Here is a 23358-nt window from a genome sequence, read left to right as displayed (position 1 = left end):
TAAGAAATAGTAGGCAATAGAAAAAATCCACAGGATTGGTCTTTAAAATAACTCTGCTTAATATGTTCGATGAAAAAAGGCAATTTTGAGAATGTTGATAAGAGAACAGGGTATGCTAAAAAAAGACCAAACTGAAATTCTGAAACTGAAAAAAAAAAAAATACAGTAATGAAATAAGATATAACTAAAGAGAGAATTAATGGAATGCAGTCCAAGTCTGAAAAAGATATTCCGAATGAAGATCAGAGAGACAAAGGAAAGAAAAAAATACAGGAAATAATGTAGGAGACACAAGGGAAATAGTGAAAAGAGCTAAAATTCATATAACTTAAGTCCCAGAAAGAGAGGGCAGAGAGACATCAATCCACAAATTAAAGAAACACCATGTATCATAAGCAGGATAGTACAGAAACTATAGATACATTATTATAAGATCAAATACAAAATCAAAGACAATTTTTTAAAATGTTCAAAGCCGAAAAATTATCTTCAAAGAAACAGCAGTTAAGACATAAGTGAACTTCTCAACAGAAATGATGGAAATCAGGAAACAGTGGAATATCTTCAAAGCTGAAAGAAAAACTATTAACTTAAAATTATATAGTGAAACATTTTTCTAGAAGTCATATAAGTACATTTTCAGATGAAAAGAAATTGAGAAAATTATCATTAGCAAAATTAAAATCTTAGAAGGATGTTCTACAAAAAGAAAGGAAAGGGTAACTATGGGAGAAAGTTTAATGAAGATCAACTATTCTGAAATAATAATAATGTCTCTAAAATATCTGTAGAGAATCTCTAATTGTCTCTGATTATCTGTGGAGAATTAAAATACAAGGCAGCAATATCATAAACTTGGGAAAACGGTAAATAGAGTTAAAATATTCTCAGCTTCCAGCTTTACCCAAAAGAAATAGAATACTTACTTAATTTAGAGTTTTGCTAGTTCTGTATGCATGTTATAATCTCCAGGGTAGACTGAAAGTAAAGAATCATATAACTTGCAAGCTAATACATAGAAAAATAGACTAATAAAAAAACATATAGAACAACAGGAACCCTCACTCATTGCTGGTGGGAAAACAAAATGTACAGTCACCTAGGAAGACAGTTCGGTCATTTCTTAAAAAATGAAACTTATTACCGTAACAATCCAGTGGTCATACTCCTTGATATTTACCTAAAGGACTTGACAACTTATGTCTACACAAAAACCTGCACATGAATGTTTATGGCAGCTTTATTCACAATTGCCAAAGTTTGGAAACAACCAAGATGTCCTTCAGTACGTGAATGGATAAATAAACTGTGGTATATCCAAACTATGGTATATTATTCAGCAATAAAAAGGAATGAACTATCAAGCCAGCAGAAGATATGGAGGGCCCCTAAAAAGAAATTGCTAAGTGAAAGAAGCGAATCTGAAAAGGCTACAGATTGTGACATTCTGGAAAAGGCAAAACTATGGAGACAAGGGTCGCCTGGGTGGCGCAGTCAGTTGGGCATCCAAGTCTTAACTTTGGTTCAGGTCATGATCTTGGAGTCGTGAATTCAAGCCCCACAGTCTGCCTAAGACTGTCTCTCCCTTGCCTTCTGCTCCTCCCCCGACCATGCTTGCACACACGCGCGCACACACACACACACTCCTTCTCTCAAATAAAGAATCTTTAAAAAAAAAAAAAAACTGTAGAGACAATAAAATGATCAGTAGTTGCCAGGGGCTGGGGGGAAGGGGTGAGAGTAGAAAGGATGAAAAGGCAGAGCACATAAGATTTTTAGGACAGTGAAACTATTCTGTAAGACACTAGTGACTGATACATGTCCTTGTAGGATGTATAAAGCTGAGAATGAATCCTAATGTAAACTATAGACTTTGGGTAATTGTGTCAGTGTAGGTTTATCAGTAGCAACAAAATATACCACTCTGGTGGTGGGGGGTTATGCTGAGGGGGGCCAAGGGCTTTATTGGGGAATCTCTCTACTTTCTGCTCATTTTTGCTGTAAACCTAAAACTGCTCAAAAATTAAGTCTTATTTTTTAAAAAGTCACCTAAAGTGAACACATTAAAAAAAGTAATCAAAAGAAAGCATGAAAGGAGAGAAAATCATAATAGGCAGGGCATATAGAAACAAATACTAAGGTAGTAGATATAAACCCAAATATATCAGTAATTATATTAAATTTCAGTGTATTACATGCTACAATTAAAAGTCATGTATCAGAGGAGATTAAAAAAAGAAACCTATGTACTTACCAGAGAGATTCCTAAAATGTAATATAGAATAGATGCAAATAAAAGGATGGAAAATAGATATACCATGCAAGTGCTAACCAAAAGAAAGCTGATAATATCGGACACAGTAGACTTTAATGCAGAACAGATTATTAGAGATAAAAGCGATATTTCATAATGATAAAAGATTCAATTTTCCCAAAAGATGTGACAGTTTTAAATTTGTAAGTACTCAATAACAAAGGCTCAGAATGGAAATTTTTCACTTTTTCTGTTCTTCTAGAATCAAAAAATTCGATTATAGCACTGAGTAGCAAGACAGACCAATTAAATTTTTAAAAGTACTTAAAAGTATCAATAACAAAAGGTTATTTTTAAATATGCTATACAATTTTTTTAAATATTTACTTTTTCTGATAGAATTTTCTATCATAAGAGAAAAATGACCAATACTTTAACAAGAATTTTTTTAAAGATTTTATTAGAAAGAGAGAGCTCGAGCACAAGCAGAGGGAGAAGCAGTCAGAAGGAGAAGCAGGCAGAAGGGAGAATCAGGCTTCCTGCTGAGCAAGGAGCTGAATGTGGGACTCAGTCCCAGACCCTGGGATCATGACCTGAGCCAAAGGCAGATGTGTAACCGACTAAGCCACCCAGGCGTCCCTATGACAAGAATTTTAAAAAAGGCACCCCAAACCCCAGAGAAAAACCATAATAGCAGGAAATAAAAACAAGTGGCTCTTAGTAATCGAAAAAATCAGAAAAAAAAAAAATATTTGAACAATGCAGTTAACGAATCTGTAAGGGACATATATTGAATACTAATACCCAAAACCTTCAGAATACATATTCATTCTAAGTACACATATAACATTTCCACAATTAACCAGTTCAAAAAAGTAACTGAGGAATTTTTAAAGTATCAAAATTACTCTGCTAATGTTCTTTGATGATAGTGAAAATTATACTAGAAATCAGTTTTTTTAAAGGTAACTAGAAAATCCCCAACTGTTCTTTAGTTAAGCAGCTTCTAAATATTACTTAAAGGTCAGAGGATTAACAGTGAGAAATTAGAGCATACTTTTAACTGGTTGATAATGAAAATAAAGCAACAAAGCTTATAGGTGCAGCTAAGTCCATTCTTAGAGGGAAATTCAAAGTCTTAACTGTATATATTAGGAAAGAAAATCTAAAAATCAGTGATTTCTAAGAATTTGCAAAACAGGTTAGAAAAAAGTCAGTAAACTAAACCCGAAATTATAAAACACCTGGGGAATCTGGGCACGTTGGGCAAGAGACAGAAGGCACTGTAAACTGCAAGACTGGATACCCCATCTCTGTGGACTAGAGATACTAAAACAAAAATAAGCTATACATAGGCAGTCCTTGCTATGTATCATAGTGCAGGACTATAAAAATGACCATGCAAGCTGAAACTCTGGAAAGTGATCTTAATAATCAATGGGTGAAGATTATGATTTTTCTGTGGCCTTTAAAAATTTTTGTAAAAATACTAATAACTTGTCTTACTTTTGTTTACAACTGTACTGTTGATTATAAGGGATGAGTTTTTTTTTTTTACAAAGAAATAAAACGTTTAATTCTCAATGTTTCTAATTTTTTAGTATACTAAGTGAATATTAATTTTACTATTTTTTATTTCATTTAAAATTACTGTAGGGGGTTTACCTGAGTTGACTTATGATGCAAATATCTGTATAATGGAAATAATGGAATATTATGTCATCATTGAAGTATTTATAGGAAAATATTTTATAATCTGGAAGAATGCATGTGTTTCAGTAATACCATTTTAAAGGCAGGTTATAAAATATTAACAGTGTGGTGTATCTGTCTATTTTTAATGGAGAGCAAAAATTCTGCTAGAAAATATACCACACCATTAATGATGGTTTTTCTCTGGGACTTGGGATGGCTTTTTTAAAACTCTTATTATGTTTTATATTATAAAGTAAATATTTTTTAAAATACTAGAAATATTTAAACAAACCCATGATTATATGGTCAATCTTTGACAAAAGAGGTAAGATATGCAATGGGAAAAAGACAGTCTCTTCAACAAACGGTGTGGGGAAACTGGTCAGCTACATGCAAAAGAATGAAACTGGACCATTTTCTTACACCATGCACAAAAATTAATCCAAAATGGGTGAAAGACCTAAATGTGAGACCTGAAACCATAAAAATCCTAGAAGAGAGCATAGGCAGAAATGTCTCTGACATCAGCTAAAGCAACACTTTTTTTAGATAGGTCCCCTGAGGCAAGGGAAACAAAAGCAAAAATAAAACACTGAGACTACATCAAAATAAATAGCTTGTGCGTAGCAAAGGAAACAATCAACAAAACTAAAAGGCAACTTACAGAATGGAAGAAGAAATTTGTAAATGACATATCTCCTAAGCAGTTAGTATTCAAAATGTATAAAGAATTTATATAACTGAACACCAAAAAACCAAATAATCCAATTTAAAAATGGGCAGAAGACACGAACAGATATTTCTCCAAAGAAGACATATAGATGCTCAACAGGCTCAACATCACTCCTTATCAGGGAAATCATTTCAAAACCACAGTTAGATATTACCTTACACCTGTCAGAATGGTTAAAATCAGAAACACAAGAAACCAAAAGTGTTGGCAAGGATGTGGAGAAAAAGGAACCCTTGTGCAGTGTTGATGGGAATGTAAACTGGTGTAGCCACTATAGAAAACAGTATGGAAGTTCCTCAAAAAAGTAAAAAACTACCCTACAATCCAGCAATCATACTACTGGGTATTTACCCATAGAAACACTAATTTGAAAAAATATATGCACCCATATATTTATTGCAGCATTATTTACAATAGCCAAATTATGGAAGCAGCCCAAGGGTCCATCAATAGATGAGTGGGTAAAGAAGTTGTGTATGTGTACATACATACAATGGAATATTATTCAGCCATAAAAAAGAATGAAATCTTTCCATTTGCAATGACATGGATGGAGTTAGAGTATAATGCTAAGTGAAATAAGTTAGTTGGAGAAAGACAAATACTGTACGATTTCATTCATGTGTGGAATTTAAGAAACAAAACAGATGAACAAAGTGGGGGAAGAAAAGAGAGAGACAAACCAAGAAACAGACCTATATAGAGAACAGGTGGAGGAGTTAAGATGGCGGAGGAGTAGGAGACACCTTTTTCAGCCGGTCCCCCTGAGTCGAGCTGGATAGGTACCAGACCAGCCTAAACAACCACGGAACCAGCCTGAGATGCAGGAAGATGCATCTGGATCTCTACAAATGAACATCTCCAGCGCTGAGTATTGAGGTACAAAGCGGGAAGCCATGAAACTGTGCACAGATATCGGAAGATAAATGGAAGGGGAGGGAGCCGCCATGTTCGGGTGCCGGGAAGCGGTAGTCACAAGAGAGCGGGCGGGGCTCACGGATGGCACCCGCAAAACAGCAGACTGAGACCGTGAGCCGGGTGCGCATGCCACCAGGCATCTCGCGGAACACCGGAATCCCGGTGCGCTCACCGGATCCAGACTGAGACCGGGAGCTTCCAGAGCGCGCACGGGGCGGCTGGTGGCTGGCGGTGTTAGAAACACAAAGGACAGAGACGCACCTGCCCTGGAAGTGAGGGCTGGGACGCTGGGTGTGGGGCGCACATCCCGGGATGCTGCAGGGTTGAGCAGCACCCACAGTAACAGAGTTAAAGTGGCCAGAACATTAGTAGAGAATGGGCCGCAATCCTTCTGTTCCGTGACAGAGGCTGAAATTTGGCCGCTGCTGCTCTGACTCTCAGAAGAGGCACAGCAAACCGCCAGGGAAAGCCGCCAGAGAACAAAAGCCTGGAAATACCGGCTCACAGCGTGCCCATCCCCATCCCCCCTCGCAGAGGACACGGAGACTCTAACCAAACAGGGTTGCCTGAGTATCGGCGCGGCAGGCCCCTCCCCCAGAAGGCAGGCTGAAAAATCAAGAAGCCCACAACCCGGGCGCCTGAGTGGCGCAGTCATTGAGCGCCTGTCTTCGGCTTAGGGCGTGATCCCAGCGTTCCGGAAAGGAGTCCCTCATCGGGCTCCTCCGCTGGGAGCCTGCTTCTTCCTCTCCCACTCCCCTGCTTCTGTTCCCTCTCTCGCTGGTTGGCTGCCACATAAATAAATAAATAAAATCTTTAAAGAAGAAGCCCACATCCCTAAGATCCCTAAAAAACAAGGGGCACGGCCTGGGACCCAGTCAATAATTTGGGCTCTGGACAACCCCGCAACCTCTCCTCATCAGAATGACAAAAAGGAGAAGCCCCCCCCCCCCAGCAAAAAAAAGACAGTGATTCTGTGGCCTCTGCCACAGAAATAATGGATATGGATGTAACCAAAGTATCAGAAATGGAATTCAGAGTAATGATGGTCAAAATGATGAGTAGAATTGAAAAAACTATTAACGAAAAGGTTACTGAGAATATAGAATCCCTAAGGACAGAAATGAGAGCGAATCTGACAGAAATTAAAAATTCTATGAGCCAAATGCAGGCAAAACTAGAGGCTCTGACGGCCAGGGTCACAGAAGCAGAGGAACGGGTTAGTGAATTGGAGGATGGGTTAATAGAGGAAAAAACCAAAACAGAAGCTGCTCTTAAAAAAATCCAAGCCCACGAATGTAGGTTACGGGAGATTACTGACTCAATGAAAAGATCCAATGTTAGAATCATCGGCATCCCCGAGGGGGTGGAGAAAAGACCTATATAGAGAACAAACTGATGGTTGCCAGGGGGAGGTGGTTGGGGGAATGGGTGAAATAGATGATGGGGATTAAGGAGTGCACTTGTGATGAGCACTGAGTAATGTGTAGAATTGTTGAATTGCTGAAACTAATATAACACTGTGTGTTAACTATATTGGAATTAAAATTAAAAACTTAATAAAAACAAAAAAATAAAAATACTAGAAATATTTTAAAATATGAATGTTTGTATTATTGATAAAATTCTTAACTAGGGAATAATTAGCAGCCTCTGGCCTTTCCTTAGGGAGTAATTAATTTTTTTGTTGTTTCTAAAGTTTATTATCCTATGAGTTCCATTGTGTTTGATGAACTTTGTTTTCTGTAAATATATTCTAAAAATTAAGATTGATTTTTTTCTAGTTTCAAAGGAGATTTTTAATATCAGTAGGTAATTCTCTTTATTTTAAATACATGGGTACAGTTTCTTTGGGAAACTACCTTGAGGTGTGTTTATCATAAATAACATTTTCTGCTTACAATTTATGCATTAAAGTTTTTCAAGTTTTTCTAATATTACAAAAATATTTTTCCTTTTAGGTTTGTATCATTTTAAAGTAAAACTTAGTTTTTTTAGATGTACCTTTCTATAGCTTTCTTTTGGTAGCTGTTTTAAAATATAAAATATCTGTAATTTAATGTTCAGATTAATATTGAATTTAAGGCATTCAGAGTTTTGGTCAAGCTTACGTAAAATATGCTGAAAAATAAAGCCGCTAATCATCTTGATTTTATAACCAGCAACAATTTTATTCTACTCTGTTTATTAACTGGATTTAGTAAAATGTTACCTGAGTTTTGGGAAACATGATGAAGAAAATAAATAATTCTACAATATTTTATATCCCATTTCCTTTTTTTTTAATGCTTTTTTATTATATTATGTTAGTCACCATACAGTACATCCCCGGTTTCCGATGTAAAGTTCGATGATTCATTAGTTGCATATAACACCCAGTGCACCATGCAATACGTGCCCTCCTTACTACCCATCACCGGTCTATCCCATTCCCCCACTCCCCTCCCTTCTGAGGCCCTCAGTTTGTTTCTCATAGTCCATAGTCTCTCATGTTTCATTCCCCTGTCTGATTACCCCTCCATCCCTTTCTTCCCCTACCAATCATCCTAGTTCTTATATCCCATAGATGAGAGAAATCATATATCCCATTTCCTTTTAACTGACTAGATGAAACCACTGTTACATTTACATTTTTTTTCTGAATGGCCTGTTTCATAAATTAATAGAGTGTAATATCTGAATTTTACTTTCTTGAATACCTAAAATCTCCTTAGGACAGACTGAATTATTCTTAATGTATTCTGACAAATTTAATGCTTTTGAAATTGTTGTATTTTTATTTTCATAGCACAGTATTTAATGGTGGTTAACAATTTTAATTTTTGAGGTCTACTTAAAATTTATTTTTGTGTAAAGAATTTTTTTAAGGAATGTTTTTTGACCCAAATGTTTGTTTACCTTGAAACAATGATTACTGTTGGTAAAATGAATTTATATGATTACTGTGTTAACTCTTTTTTCTAAAGGTTGCACAGCGAATTAAAAGATGCTGTTGAAAAGCAACTGGAGACCCTTCCCTTTGGCGTAGACATGGGAAATGATATATATACAGATGATGAAACAGTCACCAATCTACGAGAACAATTACAACTAGCCAATCAAGTGAGTGCTATAAAGTTTTTAAAACTATATTCTGAATAAACAGAATTTTTAAAATCTGTGTTAATCATTATTTATGAATGCTAATAACAGAATAGCAAAATTATACTTACTGATTTTCTACAATTTACAAGAATAGTTAAGAGGTAACAAAATTCATAATATATACCCTCCCTGGTTGTTAAAAATGTAGCTACCAAATGTATATTTTAACTGAATCATAAATCTTTTGACATGATTTTTGTGTCTTATAAAAATATTTTAGGGGTGCCTGGGTGGCTCAGTCATTAAGCGCCTGCCTTCTGCTCAGGTCATGATCCCAGGGTCCTGGGATTGAGCCCCACATTGGGCTTCCTGCTCAGTGGGAAGCCTGCTTCTCCCTTTCCCACTCCCCCTGCTTGTGTTCCCTCTCTCACTGTGTCTCTCTCTGTCAAATAAATTAATTAAATATTTTTTAGAAAAATATTTTAATACCAGGAGTGCCTGTGTGGTCAGTGACTTGGGCATCTGACTCTTGATTTCGGCTCAGGTCATGATCTCAGGGTCGTGAGATTGAGCCCTGCATCTGGCTCAGTGCTCAGTGGAGAGTCTGCTTGAGATCCTCTCTCTCCCTCTCCCACTGCCCCTCCCCCAGCTGGTTCACATGCATGCGTGTGCACACTCTTTTTCTCTCTCTAAAATAAATAATAAATCTTGTAAAAAATATATTTCAATGCCCAAGAAAAATTTTAAAGACAAAAATAATTATCCACTCACCTAAATTTATATTTTTCATTTTTCTGTGTTTTCTTCTGATACAGTGTTTTCCTCAATTTTCAAAGATTATAGAATTGTATTTTTCAAAAATTATACTTCTCCAAATTACTTTTTCTCCTTTTTTCCTCCCTCATAGTAATTGAAATATTTGGGAAGCTATGTTATATATATCCTGTTTTCAACACGGAAATTTGTGATTCTACATAAGGGAATTTTATTTTAATTTACAGTTTTATATCCTAGGCATCTCCTATCTTGTATGGATTTGAATTTCTGTTCTACTTTCTAGCTGTGTGCCTCAGTTTCTTCATTTATAAATGGAGATTACAAATTCTTTATTGCAATTTTGATTTTATAATTATCTATGAAAAATCATTTTTTTATAACCTAGAAATTTGGTTTTGGAATTCTTATACTTAATGAAAGTGATCATTTAACCAACTAAATTAAACTGAATTTAAACAGGCTATATTTACCATGATAAAGGAGCATGTATTTAACGCTGATTTTATTTTTTCATGTGTAAAGGGAAGGAATTTGAAACGGTAATAGAGGAAAAAAATAATGAGAAAGCATGCTCTTTCAAACTTTTCCAACTTTCCTGTTCTAGTTTGAGCTCTATTCAAACTAATATTATCAGGAAGGATTTATAAATATTTATATAAAAATAAATGGAAATTAATTTAAGCTTATGAAGGCTTTCTAAGAGGCTATCAAAAGCTAGTGTACAATATGCAATTCTTGGTACTCTGGAAAAAGATTGTGATAGACCCTATGTAAAAGAACCCTCTGTTATATACCTTAAATATATACAATGATTATTTGTCATTCATACCTCAATAAAACTGAAAAAAAAAATTTTTAAAGGAAGTGGAATGAAAACTAGATAAGATTTGTAGTTTCAAAAAAAAACAAAAGCAGAACCCTGTCTCTAAAAAGACTCTCTCTGCAGAACTTTTGTTGCTATAATTTCCAATGTTAAATTTTATTAAAACTTCAAAATCACTTATTCTGTTTTTCTTTTTAAACCAAACTTGTACTCTCATTCCATATCTTTTTGTCCTCCTGTCTTACCCTCTCTTTGCCTTTCTCCTTCCACATCTTGCTCCACCTCATACTATTTTTCTGAAGATGGTCCTATTTTTTTTGCTACATTTTGGATCAGTCACTTCTTGAGAAGATTTGATGTCTGAGTCTGAGTGGTCAGAAAGGAAAAGGCTGATTGGTTATAAATACAATTTCCCACAAAATCTATAATGTACTTTTTAAATAAATATAAAATTTTAACTGAATGAGAGTTTAGGCAATTTTATGAAGTATAAATAATAGAAAGTGTTAATAACTCAATAGTATCAGAACAGTAGGGTCAAATATTCTGCTTATTATGCGTATATGTTTATGTATTTTGTTTTTAAGGTGTGATAAAACATAAAATTGCTTTGATATCCATCACTAAATTGAAAGACCTTTGTGTTATGCATGAAGACTAATTGAATCCAAACCAAAGAGACAAAAACTAAGTTACATACAATTTATACTAAAAAACAATAATTTTTTATTATGCTTTATCAAAGTAATAAGCATAAAGAGTTTGACTCTTCAGATATCTTCATTTATTTCACAAGTATTAATTAGATGTCTATTATATATCAAGCAGTGTGCTAATCGTTGAGGATACAGTGGGGAGTGTTGGTTCCTGCTTTTGTGGAAAACAGGCTTTTATTAAAAAAAAAAAAAAACCTCTCGTCAAACTTCTTGAGTTTGTTCTCTATTCTATTTTCTAGCTCTGTGATCTTGGGAAGTGTCTTTGTACCTTACCTTCGTTTATATATGGAGATTATAATAATTCTTCTCTTATGTAGCTCTTATGGTAATTCAAAAATTCCCATAAAGCACTTAATGTAGTGCCTAACACACATGAAAGTTAATAAATTTACCTATTTTTTTATCATCATCATTACTAAACAGCAAGGTAAAGAATTAAAATTGAGTGCGAAAAGTGCTAGGTAAAGCAAATGTAATGGCCTTGGGAGCTGATAACACTAGTACAGTATTAAGTACCTAACTTAATATTTTTAGTTTGGAGTATTTTGTTCTGCTGTGATAGTGTGATTTGTAAAAATCTTTCTGGCGGGCAGTTTGGCAATAAGAGCCTTAGAAATGTTTATATCCTTTGACCAATTAATTAGATTAGGAAATCACATAGATTCTAGGAATCTGTCCTAAGAAACTGTATGTGAAAATTGGTGAATATGTTCATTATACTATTATATATGATAATGAAAATTGGAAATAGTTTAAAACTCCAACAATATGGAATCTTTTAAATTGTAGTTTTTCAAATGACGAGTTATACCATTTAAAAAATTTATATTAGTACATTGGCTCTCAGTTTTTTTGTGCATTATAATCTCCCAAGGGCTTTTTGAAATCGAGATTATTATTTCCCTTTCCCAGGGTTCTGATTCAAGAAGTCTGGGCTCAGTAATTTGTGTTTCTAACAGGTTCTAAGGTAATGCTGATGGTTTAGTCCTACAAGAACCACTGCTTTAGACAATCTTGGTTTTCTAATAACTGTTTGTCCAGATGATTCTTATCATGAGGCAGGTTTGTAAAACTGCAACCTTTTGAGGTTATGACATGTCTTTCTCATGATTTTACTGAAAAGAAAATGTTCTTAAGGAAGTGAAATGAATTATCCAGGATCATTCAGCCAGAAATCAGGATTGAATCCAAGTCTTATGGCTCCAGATTCTGTTTGTCAACAAATTTTAAACTATGTAAATTTTAAGCAAAGCTAATCGATGATGTGGAAACCAGGATGATAGTTATTTTGGGGGAATAGTTATCTTGAAGAGAAGGGTATCAGGCTTCTAGGCACTAGTAATAACATTCTCTTTCTTGAACTGAGCGCTGGTTACATAGGGGCAATCACTTTGTGAAAATTCATGATGTGTGTGTGTTTTCTGAATGTATATTATACTTCAGTAATAGTTTTCCTTAAAATTTATGAACCTCTGCTTACTTTAAATGTATTCTCATTATCTTCTTAAAATGCTTATCTTTTCACTACACCTTGTTACCTTCTTACTAAAACAGGGTGGACTAGTTCTGACCTGGGATTTAAAAGTTTGGGCTTTTGGGGCACCGGGTGGCACAGTCAGTTGGGCATCCAACTCTTTTTTTTTGGCTAGGGTCATGGTCTCAGTGTGGTGGGATTGAGCCCTGTATCAAGTCCTACAGTGGGCTCCGTGCTGAGTAGGAAGCCTGCTTAAGATTCTCTCTCCCTCTGCCCCTCTCCACCTCTCTCTCTTTAAAATAAATTAATAAATCTTTAAAAGTTTGGGCTTTAGAATCAAAGAGGTAAAGGTTTCCTCCTGATTCTGTCAACAACTTGTTGAGGAACCCTCAGCAAATGGCCAAAACCTGTTTCACTTCTCTTTTTAGAGAATAAAAAGAGAATAATGCCTCCTACTAGGTTAGCATTTCTTACCCTTTTTGGTTTCAGGACCCCTCTCTCCAGGATGCTAAAAATTATCATGGACCTCAAAGAACTCTTTTTTTGTGGGTTCTGTATCTATCAATATTTATCATATTATAGATTAAAACAGACATTTTTAAAAACAAATGGGAGCATAAGAACACATTCCACATTATACCCATCAGAGAGATGACATCATATCATATAAACTTTGGAGAACTTCAGCGTACACTCATGAGAAGATGAGAGTGAAAAAGGCAAATAATGTCTTCATATTATAATGAATATAATTTTGACTTAAGGGTCGCTATATCACACTTTGAGACTTGCTATATTGAAAGAATAGTTACTGACTTGAGAAAAAGTCAGTATAAATTATAAAATGCCAAGTGAAAATCGTACAGTATAAACAGTACACTGTATGATTCCCAATTTTGTTAAAAGGACAGAAATACAAAATTCTCTTCCAAAATCACATTTAAAACATGAATACATCCAAAATTTATAAAGATGGTTATACCCAGATGAATACATCCAAAATTTATAAAGATGGTTATACCCAGATGCTAGCAATATTTACTATCAGGTGGTAAAATTATAGGTAATTCTTGCTTTCTGTTTTGCTGGATTTTCCCAACTTTCTACAACATTTATTACTTTTACAATCTGAAAAAAATCTTGTACTTTATCAGGGGCAGTTTTCTTCTTTAGTAATTTTTTTTTAAAGATTTTATTTTATTAATTTGACAGAGAGAAACAGCCAGCGAGAGAGGGAACACAAGCAGGGGGAGTGGGAGAGGAAGAAGCAGACTTCCAGCGGAGGAGCCTGATGTGGGGCTCGATCCCAGAACACTGGATCACGCCCTGAGCCGAAGGCAGATGCTTAATGACTGCACCACCCAGGCCCCCCTTTCTTTAGTAATTTCTAAGGCTTGCATTTTCTTATGGAACAAAGATAGTGCTTTAAATCCATGTCTCTGATTTAAGAGTTAAATTTTAGCTATGGAATCTGAATAAAAAGAAAATTTCAACAAGGGGATTTTCATCTTTAGGTTTATTCTCTGAAATGTATTTTTGTTATATTTGGTTTTGTTTTTTGGGGTTTTTTAGAGAGGGAGAGTGAGGAAGAGGAAGGGGAGAAGGAGAGAGAGAATCTTAAGCAGGTGCCATGCTCAGTGCAGAGCCCAATGAGGGGCTCTGTCTCACAACCCTGAGATCATGGCCTGAGCCAAAATCAAAGGTCAGACACTTCATCAGCTGAGCCACCCAGGCTCCCCTTCTCTGAATTGTATTTAATACAGGTGCATATCATCAGAAATATTACAACTATACCATCTTTACACAAATTCCATTTTTATTTTGTGAATTTATATACAAGAATTCATTCTGTAAAAGAATATGATTCATTTGTACTGTGTAATAGCCTGCTAATTAATGAATTCTTGATTCTTTTTGTTTTATAGGAAAAAACTCAGGCTGTGGAACTCTGGCAGACTGTTTCTCAGGAGCTGGGCAGACTTCAGAGACTTTACCAGGAACATATGACTGAGGCCCAGATTCATGTAGTTGAAAGTCAAAAACAAAAGGTAATCTTGGATTTCATGGTTTTTCTTGTATATCAGTTTTCATGTATATCTTCATTCTTGAGAAACTCTGTTTTGAAGAGGAATGCCTAAGTGTCTACTGTGTTATTTATGTTAAATTGATCTTTGCTGGTTAGAAATTTCTGGGACAGTTGAAGCAATGCCTAGTACACATTAGGTTTTATAATGTGATTATCAATGAAAGCTGTGTTTAGTTCTAAGAAGCAGCTATATGATGATCCTGTATAAATAGATCCCCAAAGCTTTTATATCTTTTATTTCCTGGCATATGATAGGAACTATTCATTAGATTATGGCCAATGAAGAAACCTGCTCAAATATAGTGACACCACCATGTAAAGTGAAAATGTTAATACCCTTAAAGTTACCTCTAAAATAGATGTCAACTGTATTTAGCATAAATTAATCAGAATAGAATTTTACAATTGGAAGAGATCTTAATGGTTATTAAGGCATTCTTTCTATCTAAAGCTAGAATGATTTTTATATTCTTTCAAAGTAGACATCTAAGCTTTTGCTGTATACCTCTGTTGACAAGAACTTATTATCTCGGACTACCATCCATTCCATTGAACGATCTGCCTCCTTGATCCTTGCATTGGTTCTTTTTCTGCTGGGAACATTGAAAACTATGGAGTATTCCAATTCTTATTGCTTTTCTATGGGTTTTGAGAAGGCAGATGTTTAAATACATTGGTTATCACACCTTTCTTCAATTCTCATTTATGGACTTTTCAAATTCCAGTTTATGGATGTTACTATTATCATAATTGGAAATTCTACCTAAAGGAGTCATAATAATACTTACATGATCCTTTACAGTTTACAAAGTGATTTTTCTATATATGCCCTGTTTTGGAAATAATCCATATGTAGTCTGAGCAAGACCTTTACCTCTAAGGGAGGGGGAATGGGGAGAATGGACAAAATGGGTAAAGGGGAGTAAGTAGGAGATACAGGCTTCCAGATATCAAATGAATAAGTCATGGGAATAAGAGGCACAATATAGGGAATATAGTCAATGATATTGTAATAGCATTGTATGGTGACAGATAGTAGCTATACTTGCAGTGAGTCATAGCATAATGTATAGAGAAGTTGAATGTTGTACACTTAAAGCTAATAGGAAGATCGGTAGGAGAAGAAAGGGATAAAGAAAGGGGGGGTAATCAGAAGGGGGAATGAAGCATGAGAGACTATGGACTCTGAGAAACAAACTGAGGACTTCAGAGGGGAGGGGGTGGGGGAATGGGATAGGCTGGTGATGGGTAGTAAGGAGGGCACGTATTGCATGGTGCACTGGGTGTTATACACAACTAATGAATCATCGAACTTTACATCAGAAACCAGGGATGTACTGTATGGTGACTAACATAATATAATAAAAATATATTATTATAATAAAAAAAATAATTTGAAGTTGAGCAAGATCTAGATATTTACTCATTTTTGTAAAAGAACATCTTGGTCCAAGGCCAGAAACCTGTTGTTTTCTGAAAAAAGGAAAAAGGTCAATTGATTTTTTACAAACACAACTTGAAGGGCATTTAATTAATAGCCACGTTTGACTGAGTTCAGAGACGTATAACCTCATAAATCCATAGAGAGCTCACTGAAGTTTGTTGAGAGGTAGAGGCAAAGTAAATGGAACAGTACCTGACCTAATAAATTCTCAATTTATTTTAGCTATGTATTCTGATCAACATTTCTAGTAGTGTATACTATATTATGGGATAGTGGAACTACCACAGTCTTAGAAGTCAGACTGGCCTGGGTTCACACTGTAATAAAATGAAATTACTTAACCTCCCTCTGATGGTTTCACCATGGGTAAAATGGTGATACTCCAGATTCTAGAAGAACACTTGCAAAACTGGTCTTAATTTACATTTCTGGTGTCTGCCATTTCTCTCATTGAAAGGCCTTGCAAAAAGTAGTCTATCTACAGGGAGAATTACAGGTCTGATTAGCTTTTAGAAGAAGTTACTCAGGGGTTTTTCAGACATTTTTCATCTTGAAGGAGGAATGATGTTTTGAGTTCTTGTTCTGCAAGCAGGTATATAATGTCATAAAGAAAAGAGAAGAGAGATAAGAAGCGAAGAGAAGAGAAAAGAAGAGAAGAGAAAAGCGTTGTCAACTTTAAATATCAAAATCAAACTTGGGTAGTCCTTGACAAAAAAAGCCCGAGTTGGTAGATGGACTCACTCTCAGAACAAGTATAGAGAAATATATAATGTTTTTAAACAGGTTTTCTGTCTAAAAGATGCATAGGAATTAGTGAATACTCTTTTCTGCTTTAGATAAAAACTGTTACCTACTCAATAGAAATACTTATCCCTAAAATTATAATTAAAGATTAAAAGGACACTTCGAATGAAATGGTAAATTTATAATATGAGTGTGTATTTAAATTAATGTAATAAACAGCTATAAAACACACACACACACAAAGCTAATGTAACATAGTATGTCAACTACACTCAAATTGAAAATTATTTTTAAAAAATACACACACACACACACACACACACACAGCATTTTATCAGAAGAAAGGGCTTTTACCTGTGAGATCTAGAAACTGTTTCTAATATAAGTAAGTTCTTTGAGGCTGTTTCCTCATTTAGGTCAGTCAGCTGAGTCCTGTGGTACTTTTTTCACTTTTGTTCCTTTATTGTAGCTATGCAGTTAGGTTTTTTTGTACAAGCCTTTACAAATAATACTTTGTCCTTATTTCTGTCATCCAACGTATTAATAGCCCCTTCCAGCTTTGTGTCACCTGCACATACAGTGTTTAATAGGATTATAACAGATAATCACACAATCTGAAACTTGGGCTTTCAAGCCATGAAACTTTAAGAAGGGGAGAGAGAAACAATTCCTGTGCCAGGGTTTATATTGTAGTTTTTGAGTAGGTTTGAATGTAGTTTTTCAATATTGTACAATGTCTCTCCAGCATGTCTATTTACTGATAGAGTGAATTCTAGAAATAATGGCCTTACATAAAATATAAATAGCCACACTTGTTTCTGCATTGTCATCTTACTTAATTTTGTAGTCATTTAAAAAAAATTTTTATCTTATTTCTCAACTGTTCACACAATAGCAGAAGACAACTCAGCTCATCTAGACTTAGACATAATGATTTTAGACTTGATTTCAGTCTAAATTTCATTCATTTCATTCATTTGAATGAATTTCATCCATTCATTTCATAAAGATTTCAGACTTGATTTTAGACTTGAATTTTACATGTGGGTTATAAACAGAATGCTATTCATGTACACCTCTACCTTCCTACTGTAGGATCAATTGACCAATTTTCAAAAACTGACCAAGCAACTTCATGTAACTAATGAGAACATAGAAATGGTAAGTGAAAATATCCATTTAGTGTACTTGTTGATATAAACTGAAAATTGTGATTTTAATATTTATGCTGATGAAAATCAATAACAAAAAAAACCCATGTTATGTGAAATGAAAATAAGTAGGCAGTACTCTTTTCTCTTTATCTGTCTTTTTCTTTCACATTCAATAGCATGACATTGTTTACAATACTTACTGGAGATCTAAAGCTAACATCTTTCTAAAATACACCTAATCTAATAGTAATCTTAGGGTTCTTAGTAGGATCTCTTGATAGTAATCTAGATTGTGAGCTTCTCAAGAATAGGACTCATGCTTTATTCTTAATATTTCATTTATCATGCTGGTAGGTATATAATAAGAATTGTGGAACTGTTAAATGAATAGCCCAGTTTCTTAAAAATAATAGGACATTAAGGATCATTTGTTAGTTGATTGGCCACCAGTATTAATTGGTACATCTAAATTTCCCTTTAACTTTTTTCTAAAAGAAATGTAATAATTTGCCTTCCTAGTTCTGCTCTTTACCTTTTTTCTCTTCTCACTTTTCTTTTTCTCTTCTTTTCCTTTCTTTTTGGAATTTTATTTTACCTCATTGTTGAGTAATACAATTATGACATCCCAGGTAATTCCTCTCTTTCCTTTCTTCATTTTGCTTAGTTACTCTGCTAATTCTTGTATGTACCTAATGAAAATGTCTTTGTTTAAGAGTGGAATTGTGCTATCAAAAGTAAGTTATCCAATTTTTTCTGCTTTTCAAAATTTTCTCCTTTAATCATATAAAAATTATTAAATAAATTTCCCTTCTGTTACTTCTAATCACTTAAAATTTTTGATAATATACTTCTTAGACATTTTAAATAGTTTTAAAGTACTCCAGAACAAAATGACTGATATCCATAATTAAGAAAGCATATTTCTACATGAAATTAATAGTTTAACCTCACATCACAGTTATTTGTTCTTTCAGTTTATCTCTTAGAATTGCAGGAATTATATAAATCTTTTGGTATCTTATACCACAGAGCCCCTATTTTGTTATAAGCAACCCCAAATCATTCTGTTGGAAGTCATGGGAATGAATATTTGAGAATTCATAGGAAATACATTAAAAATTCCCAAGGCACAAGAATTAATAGATTTTAGCCAAAATAAAGAATAGGAAGTGATGGGTACAATAAAACAGATAAAAAAGTGACAAGATGGATGAAAGAGTCATGTTATAAAGAACAAAAAAGAGACTGTCCTGGTGGTTAAAATAAAGGAATGGTAAGAGAAATTTTAAAACTTAAGCATTTTTTTAATGTACTTACTGGGTATCAAACAAGACTGCTAAATATGAAGGGACTTAGTTAAGTGATTGTAAAGATCTCGTATGTCTCAAAGAGCATTCAGAGAATAGTCACAGGAGCAAGTTTGAGTCAAAATCAAACTTGAAGAAAAGTACTCATTAAAAAGTTTTCTGATTCCATGAATAAGCTGATTAAATGAATAGGTAAAATCATTTGATGAGTACACAAGAAGTAAATATCCTTCATGACCAATACACATTTATAACATACGGGAGGTAGAATCCCCTGATGTGAATGGTACATGAAAGTACAACTTTATTTACTATGGCTATAGATAAAATGGGAATTCACATTTCCTAGAGATTCTCTTCACTGAAATCATTTTTTTTTGAGATTTGTTCATCTCTGTAAAATTACTCAAAAATATTTTCTAATTGCATATTAGTTCCTTTCACTGTTAAAGATTCTCTAGTTGGAAGAGAAGTGTGTATCTATCCACAACCTCCTATCCTACTTGGTAAAACAGGGATGACATATGAAATAATCATGATCAGTGATTGAAGGGGATGCTTCCCTGGACCTTTATGAATCTCTAAATTCTAGAATACTAATATATAATTTTCTTTGTAGTGACAGAGAACACCATATTCAGATGCAGTTGTTGATCTCACTAAGCTTGCTAACAAGTTAGTTCCCAAAACACTAGCTTTCTAAAATTCACAATTCCAATTTATACTTCTCCTAATTACTCTACATCATTTACCTTAATTTAAGGTGCTCCCAAATGGTAAAAAACACACGCATTAATTATGTTAGTGCCAAGACAGTATATATGATAAAGCATTAACAGTACATTAACAGACATAGAAGAATTCAGAGTTGTGAATCGGTTTGGACTGAAGTCATTGAGATAGTTTCACAGGAGAATTTGAAACCATATTAAAGGTCATCTATTTCCTTAAATGATATAGGCATCCTTTCATTAATGCTTTTCAGTTAGATGATCATCTAGCCTCTGCTTTAACTATTCCCTGAAAGAGATTTATCACTTCCTCAAAGAGTCTGTTCCTTTGAATTCTGATTATTAGAAAGCTAAAATCTGGGGCACCTGGGTGGCTCAGTCAGTTAATCGTCTGCCTTTGGCTCAGGTCATGATTTCAGAGTCCTGGGATATAGCTCTGTGTCAGGCTTTCTGCTCAGAAGGGAGTCTGCTTCTCGCTCTGCCCCTGGCCCCCACTTATGTGCTCGCTCTCTGTCAAATAAATAAATAAAATCTTAAAAAAAAAAAAAAAGAAAGAAAGCTAAAATCTTGTTAAATTTCCTCCCATTGATATATGGTTTTATCTTTTGGAGTAACAGAATAAGCTCACTTCTTCAAATCAACCCTTCAGTTTATTTGCATGTAACCATTACGTCTTTCCTGATTCATGCCCAGTGTTGCACCAAATTTTTTTTCAACTATTCTGGTATGGTATAATTTACCTACCTCTCATTATTCTGACCTTCTTTCCCTGCATGTGATGGTTGGTCTCTTAAATCGTGGTCTGTGAACACTAAATTCTGGTCTGCAGTAGTCTGCTTCCCAAAAATAAAGATGCAGTCTTCACACTGTCTTTCATGTTTCAGTGGAGACATTCATTCATTTATTCCTTAAAGGTATAAGTATTTAGAATGTATTAAATCACGTGCCAGTCACTGGAAATTCTGGGAGAAGGTGGTCTTCAAAAATTGACTCGTTTTGTAGCTATGTACTTTAAATTTAGTGTTCGAATATAATGCAGTGTGCATTGTAAAAGTGCATATAAAGTTTTATCAAAAGTGCATATAAAGTGAGGAAAGGAAACAGTTATTTCTGTCTTAAAATGAATGGATGATGGCAGAATGGAATTCCGATTCCGGAGGGAAATAAAATAGTGTATTAAAAATATGAAGTCAGTAAGATTGGGTAGAGTATGAGAGAAGCACAATGAAAACTGCTTCCGGGAGAGGCAGTTGGAGAGATATATATATATGTGTGATCTGTTGGGATGGGAAAAAACTGAAATCAAGACTTATCGATTAGGAGGTAACTATAGTCTATATGACTTTGCCCATAAGGCATATAGATAAAGATGATAAGGATAAGGAATTTGTGCCTTCATGGTAAAATCATCACTTAGAGAAGAAAATCAATTCCCTTAGAGAAATTTTTTCTACACTTGGAAGACTGCTTCATATCTTCCTTTAGGTTCCTTCTCAGACTAACCCCGAGAAAAGGATTCTAAAGCATGTCATTTATTTAGGAGATAATACCAGGGAGTACCAGTAGGGGAATGGGGAAGTGAGAACTGGGAAGCTAAAAGAAGGCAGCCAAAGGGTTTCTAACAATCATGCAAACTAATACCTTGGGTAACTGAAACTTAATCCTGCCAGGGCACTTTGGAAGCCAGTGTAGAACAGGCTCAGACTTACCACCATGGGGCACAGGAGGAGTTTGAGATACTTACACATCAGTTCTCTTCAATCATTGTTATCCAGCTCTTCCAGAGCAGGCTGGGGGCATGAATTCTATAGCACCTGTTATCTTCTGTGCATTTAGGTAAACAAAGGAGATTCAAATGGCCAAGGAAAACCATAAGACATCAAAAAGCAGAAGCAGGTAGTTTGAAGTGGAGCAGGTGTCCACTAAAGTAGTAAAGTAAAGGCAAGGAAAAATGGCCAAGGTTGTATTTTACCATCAAAAACTCTTGAAATGAGTCATTATCATGACTTTGTTTTTTTCTACTTATATGCCCTACAGTTAATCTTTAAAGATGTAGTTTTAAATGTTCTAATACTGAATATTTCTATTTTTTTTTCTTGTGGCAGACTAACGAACACTTTCTGAAAACAGTAACTGAACAAAATGTGGAAATTGAGCAACTTCGAAAACAACTTAGGTATTTTCAAAAATGAATTTTGTTATTTTATTAATAATTATCTTTCTTCAGAGTAAGTGATGATGCCATAATTTTTCCATGAGCTTTTTTTTTCTTCCTCTTTAAGCTTCTGTCAATAGCTTTCTGTATGTATGATCTGTTAGTACCGGGAAAGACTGAAGTCAAGACAGTTAGGAGGAGACAACTATAATATAAATGTAAAAGGATGTTCCATGAAGGTAAAACCAGTGCTTATGGAGGAAAATCAGTTCTCTTAGAAATATTTTTTCTGCACAGATCTTTGTATTTCTCAATAAGCAGATCCTGAGAAAGGGGTGTCAAATCATGTAGTTTATTTAGATGTAATACCAGGGAACACCAGTAGAGGAGTAGGGAAGTGAGATGGAAAAAGACAAAGCCAAGAGATGGTTTTTAAAAATCAGTCAACTTAATACTATACATATTTATTGTGGCCCAGTGGTTTAATAATCATTGCATTAATAGACTTCACAGGAAAAACTTTTTCACTTTTTGTTCCCCTTATTCATAATACTTAAAATTCACAAGTATAGTCATAATAGGGTTTTGCTCTATGATGCAGTCCTTTAGAAATACCTTTAAATTGTACTATAAATCAACATTTTATTAAAAAATGTGTTTGTTAAATGAACCTTTCTATTTATTTTTTAGACCATCATGTATTTTGCCCCACAAAACATTTTTGCTTTTTTTAAAAAAGAATTTATTTTACACAGTTTTATGCACCACTTTTAAATTTTTATTTTATTGCATTCGTCAACTTTTTAATTTAAATAAATTTACTTTCTTTTCCTCTAGACATTTCTACTTGTGGGCTCTTATTTGGTCCTCCTTATTTCTTTAGATGTTACTGATTTTACAATTTAAAATAGTAATGGTTTATTTAATTGCAAGATTTTATTCTTTTTTTCAAGATGGAAGTGTTTTTTTTTTAATTATAAAAGTAATATAAGTCCATTATAGAAAACTCTAGATAGTATAAAAGTATAACAAGTTGTAGTACTATTCTGGCACTAACCATAGTTAGTCCACACTCCACAAAATAATAGCATAATCCCCAACAAGACTACCCTCACTAAGACACAAGCTCAGGGATCCCCAGGCCACCCACACACCTGACCAATTGGCTATAAATGCAATGTTCCACTAACCGTGCAGGCTCACTAATTCTCTAGAATGGCTCAGGGAACTCAGGAAGGCACTATACTTATGATTAAAGTTTTATTA

General features: G+C 34.4%; 1 protein-coding gene across 1 annotated transcript in view; it reads left to right on the top strand.

The window, feature by feature from the left end:
* SCLT1 (sodium channel and clathrin linker 1) overlaps positions 1-23358 on the top strand; it is a 204364-nt gene that overhangs the window by 33781 nt on the left and 147225 nt on the right. Inside the window, exons 6-9 of the mRNA XM_045798986.2 lie at positions 8564-8699; positions 14397-14519; positions 17841-17906; positions 22043-22113. Coding sequence (XP_045654942.2) covers positions 8564-8699; positions 14397-14519; positions 17841-17906; positions 22043-22113 — 396 coding nt within the window. The remainder of the gene's footprint in view (positions 1-8563; positions 8700-14396; positions 14520-17840; positions 17907-22042; positions 22114-23358) is intronic.

This window comes from Ursus americanus, chromosome 13, assembly GCF_024610735.1.
Source record: "Ursus americanus isolate L20-20 chromosome 13, mUrsAme1.1.p, whole genome shotgun sequence".
In the NCBI taxonomy this organism is placed as follows: Eukaryota; Metazoa; Chordata; class Mammalia; order Carnivora; family Ursidae; genus Ursus; species Ursus americanus.
Note: the sequence above shows the minus strand (reverse complement) of the source record. Positions and strands in the feature narration are given on the sequence as shown.